Source organism: Condylura cristata, unplaced genomic scaffold (genome assembly GCF_000260355.1).
Source record: "Condylura cristata isolate star-nosed mole 26May11 unplaced genomic scaffold, ConCri1.0 scaffold00007, whole genome shotgun sequence".
Classification (NCBI taxonomy): Eukaryota; Metazoa; Chordata; class Mammalia; order Eulipotyphla; family Talpidae; genus Condylura; species Condylura cristata.
In genome coordinates, this window is record NW_004567108.1 from 28024763 (window position 1) to 28051908 (window position 27146).

The window sequence follows — 27146 nt, forward strand, 5'->3', positions numbered from 1 at the left end:
TAGGATTTTGGATCTATTTATTCTTATCACCTATCTTTAGAGTCAGTGCTCTTAAATAGAATTAGTAAAACTGAAACTGCCATGTTTAAATATATTTCCGTGATTATTTTAAATGACTATTGACAGGTTTAAACAGGCATCTTACTTACAAATGTTGGTAATATCTGCCTCTCACCTCATACAAGAATAGCTCTAAGAGCCATTTGGGAGAGATCATAAGAGATGTAGGTCACTTCTGATAATCAGCATAGCAAATCTGCAACAGCATGGCATATGAAGTGTGGAAACCCTTAAATTGGGTTTCCTTTAAACTGTTCACATATTGGGGGAAAAAAAATGTTAGCTGATTTGCCTTTTTGAAGTTTTCTCCACCATAGACTCTAGGCTAACAGAACCTCACACAATGGTTCATTGTCATCTTCTCTTAAAGGTAGTAAAAGACCCCATCTGCCCTTGCAGGTGTTTATTTGGCTATACAGAGAATAGGGTGTGCTTTTACCAGAATGAGAAATACTGACTTGGAGTATGAAATGAAATATTATAAAGCCCATGTGATAAGTTGTTTATCACTAAGAAAGAAACTGGTGAATCTGATTGGCTAATGGCCTAAAACAAATTTCACCCTTATTTTATCTTTCATCATGGAATAGGGAACAGCAGAAGTTCAAGATCTCTGATTGCACAGATACAACAGTTTGGGAAAATGAAAATTAGCAGATTTATCTTTTTTAAAATTCCCCAGTTTTCAAGCTTATGAAAGCTACCTTTTTGTCAGTTTCTAACCTGAACAAGATGGATTTCTTAAACTAATATGTAAAAATAACTGAAACCATGAATTTGCATTGTCTTACAGAAATGTTCAGATAGCTTAATAAAAGTAGCTACTTGTACCAAGGTCTACATATTTATTACTCCACTCATTTCTCATTAATCTCATTCGTTTTTTTAATCAACAAATACTACTAAGCTGCAGTGTGTCTAACAATAAGTATTCAGGGCGCCCACGAATCTCATCAGCTTATCATTTGCCACAGACCAGCAAACTTTTTCTGTAAAGAGCCAAATAAATATATTTTGGCCTTGTAAGCTATACAATCTCTGTTTAACTCTTCAACTTTGCCCTAGTCTTGAAAGCAGTCATGGATGGCACATGAACAAATGATGTGTCTGTGTTTTGTTTACCGACCAAAAAATGGCTGGATATGGAGTGTGGGTCAATATAAGGATCCATAGTGGGATGAAACATACATGAAATGTTCAAACATATAAGAAAAATTTCATTTATATGTACTACGAATGAAACTATCAAGTGTCATGAAAAAATAACAGGAGGTGGGGTATAAGAATAGTTCTCTGAGAAAATGGTTAAAGATGTCAAAGTTAGGCAGGCGACAACATTCCAGAGAGAACAGAATTTGTAAAGGTCTTTGATACAGTCAAGAGTTTGCTTAGGAGCCAAAAGAGACCCATGGAGCTTCAGCCTGATACAAGGACTTCATAAAAGTAAAAGAAGAGTTTAAACACTAGGCAGGGAATAAATCATGAAAAACTTTGTAGCCCAAGAGTTAAAACTAGAACATGGCCATGATTTGAACTCAAAGCTGTCAGACATAAAAAGAAAAAATAAAACACTTTTTCTCAATTTGGTCCAGTGCCTCTTGTTCAATGTGAAAGCTAAAAGCATGGTGTCATGTTATTGCCTTTGCCTAGTATATCATATGGCATACAGCATAAAATAATGGCAAACACTGTGATTATTAGAGACCCACACACTTATTCTGGTTCCAGTTCTTCCATCTACCTGTATGACCCTCCAGCAAGTAAGTTAACCCCTTGGAACCTTATCAGTTCTTTCATTGATAGAGGAGGGATTGAAAAAGAACACTCCTTATGAGGTCATTGAGATAATTAAATGAGAAGATGAATGGAAAACACCTAGCAGTATAGTAAGCGCTCAATACATCTGCCTATTAGCTGTTCCTATTAAGACTTATGCTCTTTGAACCATGCTCTATTATAGTTAATATGAATATAATTTTCTACCAAAACATCTCCTGTGCTGGGTAGTGCACTGAAGACTGCCACCTGAACCTTCATTTCAAGGTTTAACCTTAAAAACCGTATCTAAGAGATGGAAGGAAAAGTAGAGCAGCAGGAGCGCAAAAGAGCCTTGGAAGCTAACAGGATAGAGATGGTATCAGGACAACAGCTGGCAGAGAATGGTGCCTATCAGGAAGGAAAATCATACAGAATAATGTAACGCAGGCCTTTGACAAGGATGGGGCTAGGTAGTTTCCTAAAAGCTATGCTTGTGGGACTTATTTTCAAATGCACATGACTATTATTTTTAACTACTTATTATCATTTTTAGTACTTGCAACTTTCATCTTACTCTAACACCAATTTCAGTCTCTACCTCTGTATATATTTTTTTTAACTAAAGTTTCATCATCAGTTAGACAATAAGCTTTCTCTCCTTCATCTAGCACTAGAGTTTACTAAGCAACTAAAACAGATCTTTAAATGAGTTTTGACCCTACATAGCTTATTTCACAAATAGAATATAAGGAAGAAATAGTGTAAAGCCTGTTTACTTGTATGTTTGTATTTAAAATAGTCAGCTTTCTTACCTTGAAAGGGTAGGAGAGGTAAATCTGAATTTGTGTGACTTGTTATAAAAAAAAGATTTAAATATTTGAATGGGTATAAGGAGAAAACACTTGCCAAGTAGCAGGGCCTAGTAAAGTTAAGAATCAAAGATATACAAACTTCTTAAGTTCTTTATTTCCACCAGATCAGGCACACTAACAGTTTTGCCAACAAACAAAACTTCATGTAATTATCAGTGCAATAACTGGAGCTCTAATTAAAGAAAATTAGCAACATACTCTTGTTAATAGAACAGGAGAATCCCCTTATGACTAAATAGAATTCAGGGTTCATAGCTGTTAAATTTTCAAACTTTTTCTCTATTTTATGTCCCTATCAGTCTATTTGTCTTATAAATTATTTTTAATGAGTTCAGGGCAGGGGTAGAGGGGAGCCTGGAGAAACATATTCAGTGTACATGCAACCTCTGACAGTTTATAAATGCTGCTGTTTGTAAACTAAATCTGGTATTTTCTGAACTAAACTGAAAAATAGAGATGTTTTGATTTTCTCAAAGGACCTAGTAAGTGAAAGAACTAATTACAGTTCTAAACGTGAGCTAATATAAATTTGTTGAAATTGAGATGCATTTACTCTTTAAATGTGAAGGACTGGATAATTTAGAAATACAAATAAATTGCCTCAAGACAATAGCTATGATACACCCATGAGTTAAAGGACAGTGAAATCCAATCAAGTTATCTCTCTTTTCCATCCTCACAAACAGAACTTGCAAACTTGTCAGTTGTTCATGCATATTAGCAAGTATATATTATTTGAGAGGAAATTATGCTTTAATTACTATACGAGTGTTATCTATGTCACTGGGAGTACAAAATTTTGTTTAAAATTAAATAAATGAGAAGTTTAGTTGGTACAAAGTTTTTTAATTTCTAATTTCAAAATAAACCAGTAAATACCTGATAACTGTGATGACTATGCCTTCTTTTCCTTATTATCATTTTTTAAGAACTGACTGCCTCCCCTGAGGTTGTATAAAATTTTTATTACGCTCATCTTACATAAATAAAATAAGCGTGTGTCATAGTAATATACTATGACTTAATACATCTCAGAATTGAATTATAGAGTGCATTGATGCATACTGTAGCTATCTACTTAAAGTTTCCCCTTCATGCAATCGTTCTTTCATTAATCTTAAAATCAGCAAGGGGAACAGTTTTTGTACTAAGAGTTGGAATTACTGGCTATTGGGAAGACTGAAAAAGAAAACCAGAGGGGAAAAAATAACATGGGGAGTACTGGTGTGGGTTTCCCAATCAAATAATGGAGTAGCCAGAATGTCAGAGGTGTATTTAATAGCTATGACATTAGACTATTCATTTCTATTCTGGCAATTTGAAACAATTCACAAATAGTGTTTCCTCTGTATCCTTGAATCATAGTGATATGCACCACATACTTACTTTGTCCCATATGGTGTGGAACATTTTAAATTCTTGTCAGCTGGTTCTATTCCTTTACTGACAACAAAGGTATTGTCTTAATTGCCATCAAAATCATTCATTTTAGCTTTCCTCGGATAGGAAATACAAGAAGTATCAACATTTTCGCAAGGAAAAATACAACCATCTTCTCTTGAATTCTGTCACTTTAAGACATAGCTGTTCTTGCACTTGAAGATTTCAGATTCTTTTGTTGTTTTAGTTCTAATTTGTGTAGCTGGTATGATTTCCATTTAAAGTTGCAATTTAGGAACGTTCTAATGCTTTTATTGCCTGAATCATTTTATGTAGAAAGCTGATATTGAGTGGCACTGACCCCCCTCTGCGGATGCATGCACACATCATTCTGTTTGCTGCAAGTCACCTTTTGCTTTGCAAATGCACAAACTGTGTGACATTGTATTACTGAGAAACCAACACTAAAAATATTAACATTAAAACAGACCACATAAACCAAGAGGTTTCTTCCAAAGTGTAGATTAAAGAACATGTTGCTAATTGTTTCAAAAGTCATATCCTTTGCAGCCTAGACTTCCTTTAACATTGTAATTTATTCCTTTAAGATGAGCTCCTTCAAAAGTTTTTTATGGTGAAAATATTTTTTAAATTTACATGCCCCAAATTTTCCTTCCTGAAGACAATTTGGAAACTACTCCACCCCACCCCCACCCCGAGGAATAATGGCTTTAGTTAAATAAATAAAAAAATAGCACAGTTAAATTGAAATAAATGTAATTCCCTAAGAAGGGATATGTACCTGTTTTTCTTTCAAAATATGTTGGACCACTAGGCATAATAAGAGAACTTCTCTAAATATTTGGAAATTTTACTTTTGATTTTAAGTTGGAACAGTTTAACTTAAGAAATCACTACCATTTAAATAACATTTCAACAAATGCAACTGTTTGGAAACTACAAAGAAGACAGCCTCCTGCCTTCTGTCTTGCAAGAATTGATTTGGAAGGCCCTCAGGGAGAAAATATTGGAGTTAGGAGGTAAAGCTGAAGCCATTGTGGAAAGGAAGAAGTTACACTCTTCCTGTTATGACAGGAAACGTAGACAAATGTGCTTCCTGAACATTTGCTCAGCAGGGAATGAAGCCGTCTTTGACCTTTACCTTAGGTACATTTTGGCTTTGTTAAACTAGTAAACATGTTTTGCCCCCAAAATATTAACCTGGCTTATTTGATCCTTCTGAGATTCAAATTATATATTTTTCATGTAGGAAGAATAGAGCAATAGAGCTATTTATTTTATGTGGCCATCTGCAAGTTGGATTTTAAAATGTAAATCAGTTCTTTAACAAATCAATTACATCTGAACCACACCTATCAAAATTTAAAATATTATGTTATAGTCCTTTTTAGTGTCCAGAATATTCTTAGACTGAAAAATGGACCATAATAAAATCTTTTCAACCCTGAGCAATTTAAAAATTGTAAATCATACTTCCTTGTCTTCCTGTGGACAGAAATCATCTATCAAAAGTTGTAAATTTTACTTTTACACTGAGTTTGTCAATAAACTCAAATTGATTAATACAGGTTCAGTTATTTAATTGTGATCAAACCCACTTATAATATTTTTCCTCAAAATATGCCCAGTGCACAGGATTTGAAGCTTCATTTTGGAGTCTGGGATGTTGACTTAGGATGAGAGGTTGGGAGCCGTCCAAATTCCACACGCTAAAGCTCCCTATTTTCATCCCTTTATTATGCTCAGAATTGGGGGAACCGTGCTTAAAAACCCTTTGGAAATCTTACTACACTGCAGTGAAACAAACTCAATTTGCTTGAGGCTAATGAGGACAATAGTCCTCTTTGCAACAGAACACGCTGCTGTCTCATCCTCGCAAGTTATGCTGGAGGGTTACAGCACATGGTAGCAGTCTTTTTAAAAGAGTCCCTCACTGCTCTTTAAAGAGCCTTTCATTTACCATGGCAGGCCCCGTCATTGTATAAAGGGGTGCTTGTCTAGAACATAAGTCTGCAGTGGCCCTACTTCCTCCCACCGAGAGTAATCATCAAGCCTAAAGCTTGCAAGCCTTTCTAATGACAGACTGAATTAAACAAAATAAAATTGAAGAGAAATACTTTAGAACAGTTGTACCATTACTTACTGTCAGGAATAAGCCAGGGAAAGAAAAAGAGCATTTAAGAGGGCATTTCCTTTTTTTTCAATTAGAGATTGTCGTTGGAGACGCCTGACTCCACCCCTAACCCTTTAAACACATAGGAAGACCTCCTGGCTCTGGACTAGAGAGGGCTTTGTGCCATGAGCTGTCTGTCTTGTCACTCTGTAGTCACTCTGTTTTCCTAACTGGGAGGAAACGGAGAGATGGTCTAGACTGGGAGTGAGAAGAAAGCCATCAAAAATATTTTCATATGATGAGGTCTATAGTAATCATGACTCGGAACAAAAATGAAAAAAAACCTCAAAATCTTGAAAATAGAACTATTGGGCAATATTAGCAAATCTATTTTAAAACAAAGAAACTACTATTTATGAGTTTAAACAATAAATATAAAATTCTCCACTCAATGAGCAAAGGCTCAATTAAGAGAAGGTGAGAAATACGCCAACTTTTAGAAAGTATTGGAGACCCATAGATAAGATTATGTTGCTTCCCGCAGTGATGCTCCTAAAGGCGGTGGAGCTAGGCTTCCATTTTTCTTATGAATATGAATTAACTACTATTTGCAAACATTGTTGCCCTTCATTTCTTCATATATCTTTCTTGGGATATGTAGAGACCTCCACCATTAATATGGCAGGAAAGTTCTTCTGAGGTGACTTTATGAATGAAACTGGAACAGCCGCGGAGACTCATGATGAAATGTCCTTTCTGTTACACGGTAGTCAAACTAATTTACCTACCTTGTAAGAAATGATACAGGACTTGTCCTCTGTTTTTAGAACTTGTTATTTACATTGCCTGTGTGTAAATCAGAGGTGAGGTCCACCTTTTTTATTCTGACTGCAAACAGACCTGTGTTTGCTACTGACCAAAATGCTTCTCATTTTGCGAAATTTAAACAAACATCCATAAATATAGAACTCGTTTGTGCCCACTAGTGTATGTATGTGGTTATCATCCGCTTTAGTGGGAATGGCTTGAGGTCTGAGGGCAGAGCTGGCTGCAGGAGCGACACAAAAGGAGCTTTGACTTATTGTCCAAACCTAGAAACCAACTTCTCAATTTAGCATTGTGAGTATTATTTTTTTACGCTAACCTAGAAAGCTATCCTTGTATTAATTCATATCTTATGTACTACTTTGTGCTACTCATCAGAATTGCTGACAATTCTTAGTGTAATATACAAAGGACACTAGCTGTCCACTGCTTGATCAATGGTTAATGATGACCATGCTGTGCTGAACTTTAGCCCCTGAAATGTAGTTTTTTAAAAGATGGATGACTGAAAAGATTGAGAAGTTATATGTGAAAAGGCTTCTCTTTCTAGTTTGTCCAGGGACCAGTTTTGTAGCCCTGGGTAACACAATTCATGTCTGAGAAATGGGAATGTTAAATACAATAACAAAGAATTTCAAAGATATATTGCCGAATGGCGTGGGATAATGTTATAATGTCTATGAACTTATTATTAAAAAATCAACAAATAAAGGACATGATTATAAGAAATATAAAAACATAATTATAAGAAATATTACATGCTCCAATAACCTCCCCACATAAAACTTGACACAGTACAAAGTTTCTATTCAATTTAAAAGCAAATACAGTTTTTACTGTAAGTTAAAACGACAAAGACAACTGCGAGTTTTCCTTTCTCTATGGCAAACTTCTTAACATAGTTTGACAGTGCAAAAATACTCTTAGCCATTCATTTTGGACTGCAGAAAAATGCATAATTCCTGCATTCGCCTATCCATTTATTCTTTTAGCAAGAATTTAGCCAAGTATTGTCTTAGGACTTTAGGTTGCAAGAATGGACAAGAGATGTTCCCAGTTTTCAAGGAAAACAAGATCTAGTTGAAAGCGAAATTCTAATCTAGACATAATAATAGTGATACATGTTGATATGTCCTAAGACAATGGTGTTTTATAGTATATAGCAAAAAATTACTGGGCCTGATACAGCAAAGATACTACCTACTTGTGTAGTGTTTCACCGTCTTCCAATTCCTTAGTGTAATTCTCCTAACAAACCTGTAAGGTATCTATTATTACCTCCATTTTATAAGTGAGGAAAGTGGGATTCAGGTAAGTTAAACAATTTATGGAAGAACTAGAGCTCCTAATTGGCAAAGCTCGAACTTGATTTTTCAATTCCCATGTTTTTATTCCTGTATCACACTACACCAATAACAATGTACATCTACCTCTTCCTTACATTTTTTTTTTAAGATTTATGTATTTGTGCATAGAGAACTGGGGTACAGACCAGAGGTGCAGGGGCGGTGAGAGGATTCACCAGAGACAGAGTCGGGTGCTGAACAGGCAGATTGACGAAGTACACTGCAGAGGGGAGCAGCAGGCGGGTCAGGAGAGGTCTGCCTGTGGTCACCTCCTGGGCCAGCAGGTTGGAACTCATGCTTATTAGCGCTGTGCTTTAACCCGCTGCGCCACCAGACAGGGCCCTTTCCTTAACTTTTTAACAATGTGAATGTCCTGTTTTATCAATCTGCACAATTATTTTCCTGCCTGTTTTCAACACCACATAGTTTAATATTGTCTACTCAAATTTGCTGTGGTCTTTTGTATCTCTTCTGACTACAAAAAGAAGATGCCCACATTTTAGTTCTTAGAGTATAGAAAGTAGAAGTGCTAATGGCAATATATTGATGCTATTGAGTAAAATCATAAGCTAGTCTACAGCGTGAAGTGTCAGAATAGTCTTGTTTTGAGCAGTATTACCATTCCCTTAGTCCTCTCCTTGATCCAAAGTCTGTGCTACCAGGGCATAAAGTCTGAACATCAAAATTCTAGAATAACTAATGTCTCTATTAAACTTTCTGCTTAATTTAGTTTACATCATCTGTGCTTCCTTGAAATGTTGCTCTCCTTTACATGCTCAGAAATGAACAGCTTCCTATTTCATGAGACTGGGTCTGTTCTTGAACAGTTCTTACTATTAGGCTTGCCCTGTCTTGGATTTACTTCATGTATTTCAACAGGGCTCTAGTTCTGCCTTCTAGAATAATTCATCTGCCTCTGCCTGTGGCCACAAATGTTCATAGCTGAGAAAGTATTTAGCACTTCATTTGTTTTCCTGGGTTAAACATTTCAAATTCTGCCCCTGATTTCTTAGGAAAAATTGTTCTCAGACCCTATTTCAACTTTCTTGCAAACCCATAGATGCCCAGTTTTGTCAGTGTGTTCTCAGAAATGAACACAGTAGGAAGACTAGTTAACTCTGACTAACAAAAAGATTGGAAGGGTAATTAATTCCCACTGTGGAACACTATGACTTTAGATCCTTTCCCCAACATTAGTTACTGCATTAATTTTCCCTTCAATCTAAACTTGCATGGTTTGACTTTTGAAAATAGGAAGACAGACTTTGAAATTATGTAGGTTTCATCTTGTCAATGACCTAATCTGTAGAGGGACTTGTGGATATAGAAACTGTTATGATATATATGTATATGTGTGTGTGTTTGTGTGTGTATGTATATGTGTATGTATACACACACACATATATATACATACGCATATATATACATATATATACATGCATATATATATTTCAGGATATCACCTAGATTTATATTATATACAGATATAATAAGTAAGCATATATACTCTATTTTCATCAAACTCAAAAGATAAACTGTTGTCTAGGACAAGAACATTTCTGAACATGGGCTCTATACTAGAGACTTGCCTTTAAATGTAACACTGATAATTCATTCATATTTAAGCCATCTAAATCACTATAAATCTGTAATAGTGGAACGAGGGTTTCATCTAATACTTTGCCAAATACATGTAATAGTGAAATGAGGGTTTTATCTAATACTTTGCCAAATACATGTTCTTTAAAAATCTGAACTCATTAGAAAGTTCAATAAATTTTTGCTCAGTGAATGCAGTCATCTCAAACTCTGAGATCATCTTTCTTTATTTCTATTCTGTAATTGTGAAATAAAATTTTTATATTCATACTTTTCCATTCTAAATGATGAGTTACCCAGCAAGGAATAAAACCACTTTTCCCTGAGCCCTTTGAATTTTTTTTTTTCACCTGGAGCATATATACATTCTCTAGCTGTTTTCTTAGAGAGTCCAAAATGGTTCAGTTCCCTTCTCTTAAGATTCCTGTCACTAGAAGGACAAAACATTTATATTTGAATTAATATGGATTCATATGTATATACACACATATATTCCATACACACACACACACACACACACACACACATCTATGAATCCTAAATCTCTAATTTTTTAAGATTAAGTAGTAAAAACAACTTAAGGAGAAAAAATACCTATATCTAGCAAAAAATTATACTGAGACTAAGACATTCAAACTTTAAAGTAGAACATTTCCATTCCTTAATTCACTTGTTCAGCAAGTGTTATACTGAGTATTCAGTGATCAAAATCTGATGCATCATTAAGAGGGGAAATTAAAAGTCAACAAGAGAAGCAAATTCAGGCAACCAAGTTCTATATATAAGTCTCGTGACAAAGGTTTGTAAAAAGTTCTGGAGGATGACAATGAGGGAGGATTGAGTTTCATCTGAATGTGACAATGAAAGCTTCATAGGAGTTGGCATTGAAATTAAGCTTTGCAGAATGATGGGAGGCTGCCAGAGGCCAGATGGAAAGGGGGGAGGCATAACTCCACAGTCAGCTTTCACTGAACACAGATAAGAAATAACCAATATGGTAGGCTTCATTCCATATTCATCTTGACTGGGTTGACATCTCTTATTTTTCTTGCTCACTCTCGAGAAAAAGTTGGTCAGAAAACAAAAAGTATACTCACCCAGTGTTAGATAAAACTACAGTTTTAGACTTTACACATGACTAGAAATAAAACTGTATTAGTTGTTTCTTTTTCAAATAAAGAAAATTCCTCTGAGCATTAAACATTTAAGTAATTATTGTTTCTTTAGCCATGAGGAAAAGGCATGAACAAGGGAGATGTGTCCATGATCAAAGCTCAGCACCTCGCACAGCCATTTGACAAGAGAATGTCAACTGTTAATAATACTGATGAGCATAATAACTAGCATATAGAAAATGTGCAATAAATATCAATGGATTTTCCTCATATCCATATAACTGAAACGTATGGAACTGAATTAAATGAATGTACATTTTCTCAATTTGAAGTTTCGATTTCTGATTCATACCTATTAAGTTCTAGAGTAATTGTCCTAATATGTCATTATGCCCTAAGCCAGAACTTAAAATTCAAGGTTACTCTAAAAATACTGACACATCTTAATAAAACATCATCATTACATGCTGGGATGTTTCAAGTGATAAAGAAAACATAAAACAGTCAGTGTTTACCAAGCAATATTGCCTTCCACACAATTATCACATATTAAGTATTTTTAATTCTGAAAGTCATTGGTGAATTATAGTACCCACTTTAATAATACTAGCTCTAATCTGTTTTCAGTGTACCTTGACTGATGTAAACATTGGAGAAACGCATCACTTTTCCTCATTACTGTAAAAACAGTTTTCCATCTCACCTAAGGCTTAAAATATGTTATTGTAACAAAATATGGACTTGTCGCCATTACAAACCATTGTCAAGTTACAAAAAAAAATGTATTCATTACAATACATTATTACATTTAAGTATAAAAGCTCAGAATTGCAATCTTTGTCACTGAGTGGCATATTTTAAATGAAGTGTAATATCCCAGGTCTCTTTAGAAAGCTTAATGCTTAAAAACAATTTTATCTAACTATGAACAATGAGAAAAAGCATTATAAAATACATTTTGAGTATGCTATAAAGAATGTGAACATAATTCAGAATTAAATTTAAAGCAATTAAGTGTAGATTTTGAAGATATTTTCTTAAATGCTTTAATATAGTCATCATCATTTCAATTTGCGGTTTTAATAAAAAGAATATATGCTCTGAGTTTTATGACAAGTATTATTAAATAAGTATGCATTATCCAGCAGCCTATTTGGTTACACAAAAGTTGAGGAGTACCTAAAAGTAAATACAAATAGTGGCTTTAATGATATTTTTGTGCTGAAATAGACTTTGATGGTGAGTGTTGTAACGTGCTAAATTCTGAGGTTTAGTACAACAGAAACCATACTGTATTGAGACATTCCACCTACAGTTTGTGGTCATGAAAGTCATATTAAAAGTGGTTTTAGATATATGAAAGTATTTTGGGTCAGTGCCTTCTGTATTGAACCTACTCTGTAGTCTATTTCACTAAATAACATACCAATGTGCAGGTATATTTGCATTGAAATGAAATATTAAAAGACATTTTCTATAAATCGTTATAATTAGTGACTCTACTTCTTTATCCATTCCAACAGGATAGTCTTTACTTAGCTCTTCCTTAATACCAATTATAATTCATCTGAAGCAGAATAAAAGCAGATTAACAAAGTTTCTAAAACAGTAAAATAGAGATGAAAATTAAAAAAAAAATCTTTATTACAAGCACTTTAATGTTCAACCAATAAACAGGAGAGACATTGGCAATTATTAAAAAGAAAAATTGTCGGAGTTGACAGACAAATAATATAGCTGAGTAAATATTAACTAGCTGATATGAGCTGATAAAGTATCTAAATGACATAATTTCCAAAGACTGCTCAGTGAGTATTCTACTCTATTCTTCAACTTTTATCTTTCAATCAGGAGTACTAGGATTCCCAAATGCCTTAATCAGTGTATTCTTCAAGCCACCAAGACAGATATATTTCTTCTTTTCTTGTAAGGCAAGAAAGGAATTGGAGCTAAGATTTAATATTGAACTGTAAGCACTGTACTTGATAACGGAATATAAGTATTTCATGCAGTCCTCACAGCAACCCTAAGTACAAGTTATCTCCATTTCAGCAGATAAAAAATCCAACTTGAAGGAGTTATCACTCAGATTAATTAAGTGAATTTCTCATTACTAATAAATACATAAGAAACCCCACTTTTTTCTCTTTCTACCATGTGGGGTCCCAATGTAATAGTGATAAAACAACCTAATTATTAGTAACTAAAGTATAAATTTCTTTAAGAACGTTATTTGGCCCTCCCTGATGGTGAGGAGGGTTAGAGCGCAGCACAGCGAAGCTGGCCATTGCCACTTAAGTGCAAGTCGATCCCAAGCCTGGAGGTGACTTAGCAGTGCATTTCAGTCAGTATGCCTATTCTGTTCCCCACACTGACGCTGATGAAACTTCTCTCCCCTCCTCCACTTATACCTCTAGCCTATACCGCAGTTTTTGTATGCATAAGTAATTTTTTTTAATTGACACATAAACTTCTGGAACATATACTGTAATGGAAAAGATAGACATAAAAAAACAATCACACATGGCCCTCCCTGGTGGCGCAGCAGGTTAAAGCACAGGACTGAGAAGGTAAAGCCACTTCCGCATGAGTTCGATTCCCACCTGCCCGGGAGGTGACCACATGGTGTGGCAGACCTCTCCTGACCCGCCTGCTGCTCCCCTCAGCAGTGTGCTTCATGGGTCTGCCTGTTCTGTTCCCCGCTCTGTCTCTGGTGAATCCTCTCACCCTCCACATTTCTGGCCTGTATCCCAATTCTGTATGAATAAATAAATAAATCTTTAAAAAAAAAAAAAACAATCACACGTAAAAATAAGGAAAAATAAAGGGTAGTAGGTAAACCACTAACTGTTAACATAAGTGTAGAAGAATGAAGAGAGAGGGAAGCCAAGTTTTGTGTCTGCTAATCTATAGCTCCTGTCAACACATTTTTTTGAGTATGTGGGATGGAGCAAGAGGGTTCAAAGTTCACTCTTAACTCTCTGGGTCAGGTGACTGACTTTACCATGACCTGGGGAATTCAGGACAGAGCAGATTTGAAGGTGAGAATAATGAGTTTGAGCTCTAGGGGTTCCCAGGATTTTCAGATTGACAAAGACTGGAAGTCTCCACTGGGTGTCTGGAGATAGCAACTACACACAAGTAGGTATTAGGAAAACTCAGTTGGCTTTGGCAAGGTGAACTTGATTTGAAGGTGGGGAAAAAAATTAAATAGACCCTCTTGAAAATATAAATAGCTAACTTAAGCTAGTCATCATTTCTCAATAGTATGTACCTCAAAAACCCAGCCCCAGGGAATGCTAAGTGCCCCTCAAAATAACCAAAGTAAATAATCAAAAAAGAAACAAACCTTGGCCCTCCCTGGTGGCGCAGCGGGTTAAAGCACAGTACTGAGAATCTGAAGCCACTTCCGCATGAGTTCGATTCCCGCCTGCCGCCTGCCCCGGAGGAGACCACATGGCGAGCCAGACCTCTCCTGACCCGCCTGCTGCTCCCCTCAGCAGTGTGCTTCATGGGTCTGCCTGTTCTGTTCCCCGCTCTGTCTCTGGTGAATCCTCTCACCCTCCACATTTCTGGCCTGTATCCCAATTCTGTATGAATAAATAAATAAATCTTTAAAAAAAAAAAAAAAAGAAACAAACCTTATATCAACAGTAGTTTTGGAAAGCAAGTTAAAGATAAGAGGTTTCTTGGTCTTTGATGCGTTTGTGCCCTGTTTCCCAAATGTAATGAGCCATTTGACTTTTTCTCTTACGGTGTATATTATGGAAATGATACTCTACAAAAGACCTGCTGACAAACACTGGACCATATAAATGCTTATAATTAAGAATGTTTTGGGGTTTTGGTGGACAGATGTAAGTTGAATCAAGAGAGGATTGAAATTGGAATAATGAAATCAATATTTGCATTGGGTAGCATTGGCCAGTGGGAAATACTCAACACCAGAATGGAGCTGTTGTAGACAGCTCATCAGAGAGAGGCATTATGAAGAGTGAAGTTTTTAAAGATTGGGATGAATTGAAGAGGGAATGATTCCAGACAGGGAGATCGTTTAGGACAGGAGACTGATAAGAACATGAATGATAGAGCCGCCTGAGAAATAGACAAGAAAGTGTGAACCTGAGAAACATTTTCAGGGAAGGAATAAGGGGCTTTGGTAATAGATTAGATTAAAAGAAGAAAAAGTCAAAGATAACAGTTTCTTGCGTGGGAGAAGAAAGATTCACAGAAGAATGAAACCAAAAACCCTAACAAGTGTGAAAGCTTAAGTACCTTTCAATTCCCTGCTGGATTTCTAGAAAACAGAACACAACACAGTCTGAAAACAGTCAGATCCTTCCAGTGTTTGCAATTAAATGGCATGAAACAAAACAATTTGAAGAATTTTTAACACACATCTAAAATGCCATGTTCATAATGACATATCCAGCCTTAAAGTGGTCAAATATAAGCTCCAAACTTTTAATTGGGGGAGATGTCAACCATACAGAAATTAATTTTTTTTTAATCTGAAATTGCTCAAAGAAATATGAGCAGGCCTCCGGTCACCTTCATTAAAATATCTTACATTAAATCTGGCATTTACAACTTCACATTCAGCAACAAGCTAGAAATCACACATTTTCAAATTCTGAGTAGAAATTAGTTTGGGATTTATTTGCTTTCTTTCCAAATGTGTTCATGCCTACAGGCTCTGACGATACACTTTACAAAGGAAAAAAAAAAAAAAACACTGTTAAAAACACACAATTTGGTTTGCTTTAAAAAATCTGCTTTCTATTTTCCAGGTGACATTTACAAAGAGGAAATTTGGGTTGATGAAGAAGGCATACGAGCTGAGCGTGCTGTGTGACTGTGAGATCGCGCTGATCATCTTCAACAGCACCAACAAGCTGTTCCAGTACGCCAGCACCGACATGGACAAGGTGCTGCTCAAATACACTGAGTACAACGAGCCGCACGAGAGCCGGACGAACTCAGACATTGTGGAGGTGAGAGCTCGTGTGTGGTTGTGCCTCACACCACCCACACCCTACCTCCTCTGACCCCCACGGAGCTTGAGCTGTTTGGAACTCTCTTGCCCCTCCTCCATGGCCCCCCAACACACACACAGACACACACACATCTCCTTAGATGTTCACCTTCCACAGGTGCACCTAGGGACATCTCCTCAACTATAACTCCAGCCTTTCACAAATGCAAATTTGAGTGAGAATGATGATAAGAAGAATGTGCCTGTGTTCCTTGCTAGAAATCGAGAGCCTGTATAGAATCATGCACCATATCCTTCAGCGTCATCACAGTCCACCTCCATATCAGGACCCCAGAGTAGGGAACTGTGACCAAGTGGCTGTCACTCCCACATTGTAGATTAGTTCTGTTGGTGTGAGTGTAGACTATCTTCCAAGCATAGTCAGAGGAAAAAAACTTTCTTTAATGAGCTCTCTCTAACCTTACATCAATTTTAATTTCCTATCTTTCTAATGCATTCTTGCTTAAAGAGTAAAGGCAATTATTTTTCTAGATATGTTTTTCCTCCAAATTATACCATTTAATATAGCAGTGAAAACTGTTAATACACACAGAATCTGAAATCTGGTGAAAATGAATTTCTAAATGTTAGCTCAGTGTTTTATCAGTCAGATTTCAAACATTGTTTTATTGTGCCAAAAATAAGAAAGTATCGTGTTAAAGCTCAAAAATGTTTTAGATTTTAACCATAAGTAACATTGCCATATAATTTTAGTTGAAGCTTTTCAACACTCCCCGCATATATCCTGTTTAAATGCTGTTGCTTTACAGTACCTTCCTAGCAATGAATATCAAACTGTAAAAGAAGGGGCATAAAGATGGCTGTCTCCTTCTGTCTGTTTTCCTCACCTATGTTATGGTTTCCTAAATTGTGGCTGCTTTCCCAAGATTGAGAGAAAATTAATAAATGTTTCAAATGTATTCAGAATTACTTTGCCAGAGTACAAGACATTTCTTGCAATTGGTTGCAACCCATGAAAAAATCTGGTGCTGATCCTGATCAAACTAATCTGCCTCACACCTCCATCTTCCTTTTACCTGTTAAACTGTCTAAAACTAGTTCTCATTTCTTTGGTTTTATTTGGAAGGTTTTCAAAAATATGAGAATGATAAAATGTGCTCATTTGTAACTTTATATATATATATATATATTTTTTTTTGCCTGACAAGGCCAAGCAAATAATTTCAGAGCAACGAAAGTGAATGAATAGACTTAATGTGGTATTGTTTATTTTTTTTCAGATTTGCGTTATTACTCATCATTTTAGTTTTTCACTGACTGATGGTTTTAATTGTGTGCTCACCTTAATCTTGAAACTTTAGGTGATTTATAAAACTTACCTGCTGTGTATTTCAGATAGTGTTTTACTTGAGTACACATACAAGTGTGAAAATGCATAACAAACTTGACTATGAACGCAATTAGTTGTCAGATCTCATAGGTGCTTTCACCTGTGTGTATATGTGCATGTATGTTAGTGTGTACTCCCACACATTGAACATGAGTTTCAAACACAAATTAACTCTATACTGAAAAGCAACACATTACCAAAACCATTACAACAAACGTTACAAGACAACAAAAGAATTTGAATTTGTCATTGGACTTGAACTATTCAGTCTTTAACGTGAAGTGAAATGCAGTAGAACCACATTAAACTAGTTGAAACTTTGTTGGCTTTTAACATTTGTTTTTCTCAGAGGAGTTTAAAATCTAGAAAATGCACTTTCTGAGAGCTCTGCTTGGGAATATATTTAAAAGTGACTTAAAATTTCACATGCTGTGAAGTTTTCATATTCTCGTACAGATGGGCATCTGAGCTCGCTGTCTCCACAGGCCAGACGAAGAACACTGCATTGAAAGCCAGAAAGGGTTTCACTTGAACCTTGTTTTAGACAGTCTGACTATGACAAGTTACTACTTCTCTGGCTGAAATTTTCTGTTCTTAAAAATGAAGATAATTAATCCGAAAGTCCTTCATAACATATTTTTTCATTCTCTGTTAATTCCAAACTTCTTGAGAAGCAGAATTGTCATCTGGTTTATCTTTGAGTGCTAGTAGTGAGGACTCTAGCAGTACATGTTGAATCACTGAACAAAGGATTGAATGAGTAAATAAATAAATGAATGAGGCAGTAAAGCAGCAGCTTTACTTTATATTATATTGCCTTTAACATGAATAGAGTAAAGCTCTGAATCTCCAAAAAAAAGTTATGCTGGAGCCCTTGGGTCAAATCTAGAGATTAGATCGATGAAAATAGAGATTATTTAAATAATAAGAACACATTGTGAGCCCGTCCTGTTCAACTACCTGAATCATACATCCTTCACACATTTGTCACACACTTTAGTCATAACAGAGATGATGGATAAAAGTAAAGTGGAATTCTTAAGATTGATAACATTTACAACACCCCTGCATGGAATCTTTTTCAAAGTGCAGTTCGTGAAATCTGTAGACTTCAAATTCTTGGTGGAAAAGGAAAACTGAGTGGGAATCTGCACTTATAATGAGGTTTCCAAGTAGTTCTTATATGCACTAAGTTTGAAAACCTCCCAGCACTAACATAGAAATTGTGCTGGAGGCTAAGAACCTAAGATACATCAGGGACTTGAGGAACCTGTTCTTAGAATGGAGCTAACACAAAGTTGAGAATTAAGGTAGTTTACTACTCCTGGGTAAAATTTTAAATCCTATTTATTTTAATTTAATGGAATACATTTAACTGAGTAAGTTTAATGAGGAGCATAATATGTTTCATGAAGGGTCATTAGTTTTATATTTCCCATTTGTACCATTACCCCTCTCCCTTCACCCGCTGAAAACAGTTTACTCACAAAAAAAGAAAAAAAAAAAAAAGATTGGCGGGGAAAGAGAAATAATATGATTCCAGCATTTAGACTGAAGTACAAATTTCTAGGCTATACCAGAGTAGTGCTACAGGGTCATAGGAAATCGTGCAGTGTGTGGGTGTTGCAAAGATTCCTTCTTTTAGCAAAAAAGCTCTGCGTAATTATCATGTCTTTGCCTGATAATTAGCATTACTGTTACAATAGCACAAAGACTTATAAAGACTTAACAGACAGACTGAGATGGGTTTTTTTTATTATTATATTATAATGCAGCTTGAATATCTGTTTAGATACAATATATAAATATGCCAGATTTAGTAAATGTGTTAAATTTTTAATCCATTCGTTTAAAAAACAAAAACAGTTATTGTATTAAAAGCACTTCTGAAGAAAGTCCTTTTTTTTGTTCTGTGACAAGTATACTAGATATTTACCCAAAATACTGATAAGGCTGTTGAGATTCAGTAGGGATTGTGATGGTTCTAAGGAGCTGCTCCCTTTGTCTCTGCCAACTCTCTTGTTCCACTCCTGGCTCTCTTGGCTATCTCCTGATGCTCATAGTTCTCTTCTTGACAGGTGTGGTGTTGAGCCTTTAGCGTGACCTAAGGATCACAGGCTCCACAGGACATGGGTCAATGTCATCCATCATCAAGCCATGCTTTGACAAGTATAAGCTTACACTTAGCATTGCACAAAAGATTCTGAAACAGAAGACAGACATTCATCCCAAGATTGAAAAAATGAATATATAAATCAACTTGGGGCCAGTTGAAGGGGAAAGGAACAATCATCTTATTTGGTGTAGTCCAAATAGCTGAAATAAAGACCTAGCCTAAACAGTTTACCAAAACTTTCATTCAGACAGACCATGTTCATGATCTTACAGATCATGCCAGGTGATTGCAGGGATAAGGACAGTGCCAGACATGTTCCCTCCATAGCGTGGTTTCTAACCACACAAAAATGAGATGGGAGTGTCACTTAGCTCCTGGCCAGACAGGAACCTCTCACCCCTAGGTGACTCAGTGATTCCATTGAGCTGCTACTTTAATCTAAGCAAGTAGTTGAGTGACTAAATGTGAAGGGGAGTAGAACAATTATCCCTCTGTGGCTCCCTAGGAAATAAACATGATGGATGCATTTCCTGCAGAAGAAACCTTTTGATTCACAACTGCCCCAGTAGAGAATTTCTGACTTTTTTTTTTTTTTTGATGCTAGAATAGGAAAGAGCAGAGTGCTGCCTAAGTATGGGGGGTGAGGGGAGGAAGAGGTTATTTACTGTCATCTGAAATCTGTTTGGATTTACAAGCATCTAAGAACAGTTCCAGCAAAATGTTTCCTTCCCTAGTAATAATTTAGTCTTGAATTGGGACTGGAAAGACATTAAAATCACTTATCATAAACATTATTGCTTCACAGTGCTACTGGAGATTTATCAACAAGCTAACTACCTTTACATAGTTTGGTGAAAACTGAGGAGTGACTTTTTTGTTGGAAAGGAAATGCTGAAAATAATAGGATCCAGCTTCTTTTAAAATTCTGCATTATGAAATTATAGCTAAGATGTGAAAACGTGTCTATTTAAGTTAACATTTCAGATCTAAACCAATTAAATAGATCCCAACTTTATACTGCTAATGATAAGTGAAGTTATTTTCGTACAAGTTCTATAGATATGTATTATACTCAGATGTATTTCTTAAAATTATTCCCTTATCTACTTGTTGAATTTTTATTTTTTCATATACTCACTAAGCCAAGATTTGCTGATTCCTACCCTGTGCTTCGAGGCATGGAATTCTCAAGACAGGAAATGACCCAGGGCTCTTGGTCTGTAAGGTTGCTTAGCAGACTTGCATGGTCTCACCCACTCTCTCTCTCTCTCTCTCTTTCTCCAACCTCACCTTCATTATTCCACCCTGCAACCTTCCCTTGTCGCATCAATCCTATGCTACCACCTCCTGACCTGTGTACATCTCTCACCTCTCCCAAGCCCTGTTTGTTTTGTTTTGACCTAGCATTCCTTACTAGGTCTTTATTTGGCTTTTCTTTATCATTCATTCAAGTCTGTTCCAAGTTTATTCCTTTGGGAAGCTAGCCTTGAACTGCCCTGAACTTGTTTTAGGTGCTTTTCCTATATTGTAGTCATAATAGGTTCTGTTTTCTCTTTCAGAACACTGTTGAATCTGCTGTTCAGTTGCCTTTTCCACATTTTAAATTTTTAGAGGACAGGGACTGTGCCTATTCTGTTTACATCACATCTCCAGGGCTTTCAGTGAGGTCTGGAGAATTTTAGGGACACTGAATATATTTGCAGAGTAAACAGGAAGGCACAAGTTATAACAGCAAATATCCAAGAGATTGTCATAGCATAATGTTATTCATTTAAAGTGTGAAAATATTGTTATAGCTCTAGTGAAATTGTTAAAATTAGATCAATTTTATCAAAGCACTATCAAATAATTAGATAATCTAAATCTGTGCTGTTTAATATGGTAACCTTTAATCATATGTGGCTATTCATATTTACATGAATTAAATTAGGTAATGTGTCCAATTCAGTCCCTGTGCTGCATTTAACCACACTACAAGTGTTAAATGGCCACAATTGGCTAATGGCTACTGTATGAGGCAGAAAGCTATAGAATCTGTTGATAATCACAAATGAGTCAGCACTGATCTAGACTGAAATGTGACAAGTGTAGGTATATAAACTCAGTGTGTTCTCAGTTGTTTATATTTAAACTGAATATGGCTCCTAATTGTTTCTTAAAGTGCCTTGAAAGAGATTATTTCTTGATTTAATATTAAAAGGCATAAAGGGTAACTGTGTTTGCAGAAGATACCCAATTCCAGGTAGAAATTTCACGTGTCAAGAGTAAAGAATTGTCATCAAATTAACAAGATTTTAATTACTCAATATAAGATGAAAGGAATCCATTTCAGAAGAACTGTTATCGCTTTGAGATTTTAGAATTTAGAGCATAAATGTTAACTTTCAGAGGCACCAGTTGGGAGTGGAGCACTCACTAGAAAACTAAAAGTCTGTTTATCATAAACCTGTGGCCAGCAAGCGCCCGCAGGTTGTCCAGGCTAACTAGGGGCACTGTGACTCAAGCTCGGAAATGTGCTCTTTCAATTTTTCTATTTGGAACTTGTGAATGGAAAGGTGGTAGGTAGGTCTTTTCTTGTCCCTCTTTTAAATTTATTTGAAGCAACATGAACCAGTATTTAACTTAATTATTTAGCTATTTCTTCAGAAAAGCAGTCTTCTGAAGAAAGAACTTGGGAGCAGAACAGGCATATCTACTGAAATACACTTGGAAGACAAGAGAGGTCTGTTGTCATATGTGGGTCAGCTCCCTGGCTGGGGATCGAACTCAGGCCCTAGCAGTAATAGCCACCAAGCTGACCCAAGAAATAATATTCTTAGGTTCATAAAAATCCCTCTTAGGTTTCAGTAAGACATAATTGAAATTGTTTTACAAGTAACTTGTTCCTACTCTGTTAAACCAAGTATATAATTGCTTTTAAATAAATAATACTGAAAATGAACAAAGGATTAATATACTCCAGAAAAATATAAATCTTTAATGTTGAGGCTTCCGAGGCAAAGAGGGGGAAAGTTATTTTGTAAAAAAAAAAAAAAAAAAGTTTGCGTATTTTTCTGGAATTGTAATGTTCATCTTTGTTTACATATCTTTAAAATAATTTTAGTAATCCTTGGAAATCATATTCATATTTGTCCCCCAAAATCTAAAGAAGAAATGGCTGTGAAATGCATTCACTTTATTTGTGACAATGGATTTTTATAAAGACCCATTCCTTTTAAAAATAATGCTTATGCCTAATTTGCATATGTTTTGTAAACATGAAAAGCTGTTTCACATCTCATTTATTAAGAAAATAATCATTGTCGAACAAATAAAGTGCATGTTAGATTACTTAAGTTATATGCACAAGGCATTAAAATTGAATTTCCTCTCATCTGTTATTGCACAGCTCTAATGACTTCTAAGTGTTAGTACTAACACAGAGTCAACAAAAAATTACTTAATAATAAATAGAAGCAAAGACAATAGGGCTCAAGATACAGCTTTTTTGTTAATGTATCTTCCTTATCATTATTAATTATCACCATCTTATCATCATTTTAGGTGAACTTTCTTGAATTGGAGCAAAACCAAAGCCCTCATATGTTTTTATCCTACCGTTTAGAAGATGAAATGTTTAACCTGAGCTATAATTTCAAACTGTAATAATATTGACAATTTGTATGTATATTGAGCTGGGTATTGGACAGTATATTTGTATCAAAGATTAGTATTCTAGCTATAAGTAAAAGCAACATTGTTTGTCTTTCAAAGAGCAGAACATTTTTACTTCCTCAGGGACTGGTTACTGAATTTATAGCTGTGAAAATTTTCTTTTAAAGATTTTTTTATTTATACATACAGAGCTGGGGTACAAGCCAGAGGTGCAGGGGTGGTAAAAGAATTCATCAGAGACAGAGTGGGGAGCAGAACAGGCCAACTGATGAAGTACACTGCTGAGGGGAGCAGTGGGTTCATCAGAAGAGGTCTGCAGCAACATGTGGGTCACCTTCAGGGTGGGGATCGAACTCATGCTGAAGTGGCTTTAGCTTCTTATTGCTGTGCTTTTTTTTTTTTTTTAAGATTTATTTCTGCACACAGAACTGGGGTGCAGGCCAGTGATGCAGGGGCAGTGAGAGGATTCACCAGAGACAGAGTGGGGAGCAGAACAGGCAGACTGATGAAGCACACTGCTGAAGGGAGCAGCTGGGGGGTCAGGAGAGGTCTGCCGTGCCATGTGGTCACCTCCGGGCCAGCTGGGGATCGAACTCCTGCCAAAGTGGCTTTAGTTTCTTAGGGCTGTGCTTTAACCCACCGCACCACCAGGGAGGGCCAGTGTTGTGCTTTTAACCTGCTGCACCACCAGGGAGGGCCCAAATTTTTTTTTTTTTAAATTAACTTTTAAAATAGCTTCAGAGTGTTGTAGGAGTCAGAATAAAAGATGATGCGTCTTTTAATCAAAGGAAAGTTTATTACCTCATTACCTCACAACTTTTTTTTTAATTCTTATTATAAATATATTTCCCACCCCTGAAGGACATGATTCTTCATCTCTGAAACTCCAGCTACCAGCTTCCTATGTGACTGTAGACAGTAAATAAATATCATATATATACATACATGTACATACACCTGTAATGTGTGAATATATATAAATGTGTGTGTCAGTAACTTACTAGTGATCATTATAGCATACATTTTAGTATAAATACAATTTAAATTCACCAAATTTTCCTCATTGAAGTCAGATATATTCTAATAATAACAAAACAGTAAAAATCTTTCAAATGAACCAGGGATTAGAAGAAAACAGAAACAGGATACCACATATAATTATTATTTGTGGTATTGAGACAAGTAAAAGACTTTCAGACCAACATGCTTTGATTTCTGAGAATGAGAGAAGCAACCTTTTTATACTTTGGCCAGGATTTGATCAAGAGCTCTCAAAGGAAGTGCCCCTGACCATATCTGAATCACTGGCAGTCTTGCCGAAATCCTAGTTCTGCGTCAGTGGATTGGGAACAGAACGTCAGAGTTTATATTTCTGATAAGCTCCCAGGTGTTGTTGATGCTCCTGTTCTATAAAACAAACTTTGAATGGCAAACATGTATTTTGGAGTTTGAAGACACATTTATTGTTGCTTTGTTATAGATTTATTGAGGGTTAGAATCATAAAATAGAACTTTTAAACTTACATTTAGTGAACCTCACTCTAAAAGTCCCAAGTCTTTTCTTTGATATATAATATAAAAGACCAGTCATTATTCGATGAGGTGACAGTGTGGTGAGCAGTCTGCCTCCTGGTCTGGTCCTCACCCTGATGAGTGGCCATCAGCTGGCAATGTCTGTTAGGAGTACTTGTTGAGGAAGATTCTAAATCTGAAACTAGACTCAGTGGGAAAGAATGATATGATGAATTAGGAGTGTGCCGTGGATGCAAAGAGTAGTCACATTACGTATTCTACCTCATCTTCATGGTCACAGAACTTACAGGACGTCCTGGGAAAAAACCTAATGTTCCATCTTTAAAAAGACTGTAATTAGGCAAATACTACATATGCATTAGGCAAATCTGCATACAAGAGATTGGGTGGATTGTTACATTGTTGGAAATATATCTCATTTTTCTAATTGCTCTTTGTCATATTATTTAGCCATGTCTAACAGTATGTAGTATATTCTGTATATCCTGAAATATAGTCACCTGATAGAAGTTCTGAATAAGAAAAAATTCCTTGTCAATTATATCTAAAGGTCATAGAGTTAATGACTAACTGGGAGGTTAATTAGATTCTGAAAACCTCTTCATATCAATTAAATCTCTTAACTTTATGTTGTGGTAAATAAACTCAGTAACTGTTTAGATCTACTGTTTTAGGATCAGAAACTCTATAAACAGTAAACTGTACAATGGATATTTGAGCATTTTTCCTCAGAATATGACATTATTACCAAAAACCTGATATGTGACATAATAATAGTATCTCTCACTCCAGAATTTTCTAATCAAATGCTTTATTTCTCAAAATAATGTGCAAATTACTCCAAAGTCATAACCAAAGACCATCACCATGACCATAGTGATGGAAAAAAAGTGAGGCCAGGGCTATCCCAAGAATAAGCTACTTATCTAAAGCCATCTCCATCTCTGTTACTTTCTAGTTCTAAAAACCAAGCTCTTTTCAAGTTCCTATATGTTGTAATGCAATGTAAAGTAAATTGTATATTTTGTAAATAAGTGGTAGATTTAGTGCATGTGCCCTGATAATAAACACCAAGCTGTTTATCAGGTGGATTCTCTTTGAATGCTATAACCAGAATTCAGATGACATGATAAAGTTCTGCACTAATCAGTAAAATAGCCACTAGCTGTGTAATTTCATAAAATTTAAAGTTCACTTCTTAAGTCTCAGTAGCCACATTTCAAGTGCTCAGTGGCCACATGTGACTGGTGACTTCCATGCTGTTTGGGACAGGCAAAGAAAGGCCTAGCAACCCAGAAACTCCCATGGAATAGCACTGCTTCAAGCATGAAACAGAAAAGTCTAATGCTCTTGTTCGCTGAGGTAACTAGCATGATGGTGATGGGAACAAGCTGGAAGTAATGGGCTGAACTCTTGTAAAGGATGCACGTAGCCATTTCACATTTCATTTCTACCCGGGCCTTCGTGGCATGCCAAGCGTGGGTCAGGGTTTGTGCCAGGGCCAGGAAACCCCAGCAGGAAGCTGAGTCACTCAGTCAGTGTTTGCTCCCAGGAAACACTCATTAAAGTAAATGAGATTTTTGTAGAGCAAGACAAGAAAATGAAGAGAACACTGAAACTGGAATTTCCTTGAGGAAAAAGAAAGACTAGAGAAGGGACAAGCAAGAAGAGACACAGGAAAGCAGAAACAGGCTAGGACACTTGAATTTCTCCAATGGGAAGGGAAAGAGCACATGTGTATGGTTGCTTCTGATTTTTCCTGATTAGGTATGTGTGGAATTTTATCTTCAGGCAGGCTTCATGACTGGTTTCCCCTTCAATGTGCTGGTTCTGAATTAATTTTATGTGAGGAGAAAAAAAAACAAAAACTACAGAGCAAGTTTCCTAAAAGTTGTAAAACATTATCACCAGAGTTCACCATTAGGATGCAGAACTTTAAAAGCCTCAAAGATTTGGAGAGACGTGAAGTTCTAGTTGTAGCAACATGGAGAGTGTTGTAGTTCTGTAACATGGGATTAGGAACTTAACCTTCCTGGGCTTCAGGTTCCTCCTCTGAGTTAGGACTGTCAGCTGACCCTACCTTCCTCACAGTTCTGGCATGATGACAGGCTATGAAAGATGTCAGAACCCATTGTAAGATGTTCAATGATTGCATGTGTTTTTATTTTCAGCATCAAGGGAGAAACCAGGTAAGAAAGGCTGTACACCCAAAAGTGAAAGAACTAAACTCTTAATTTCAGTATAATTACTTAAAATTTTATATTAATAAGTGTGTTATTTGATGAGTGAGTACAACAGGGCTACTAAATCATCATATTTTACATAAATTAAGATCTTAAAGCCCAATGAATTGATTTTTTTTTCACCA

The 27146-nt window shown here is 36.0% G+C and overlaps 1 protein-coding gene across 7 annotated transcripts in view; it reads left to right on the forward strand.

Annotated features, from left to right (window-relative positions):
* The window catches only part of MEF2C (myocyte enhancer factor 2C), a 164975-nt gene that overhangs the window by 75148 nt on the left and 62681 nt on the right, over positions 1-27146 (forward strand). For all 7 annotated transcript variants that reach the window (XM_012721836.1, XM_012721837.1, XM_012721838.1 and 4 more), the window contains one exon: positions 15880-16083. In XM_012721836.1, coding sequence (XP_012577290.1) covers positions 15880-16083 — 204 coding nt within the window. The remainder of the gene's footprint in view (positions 1-15879; positions 16084-27146) is intronic.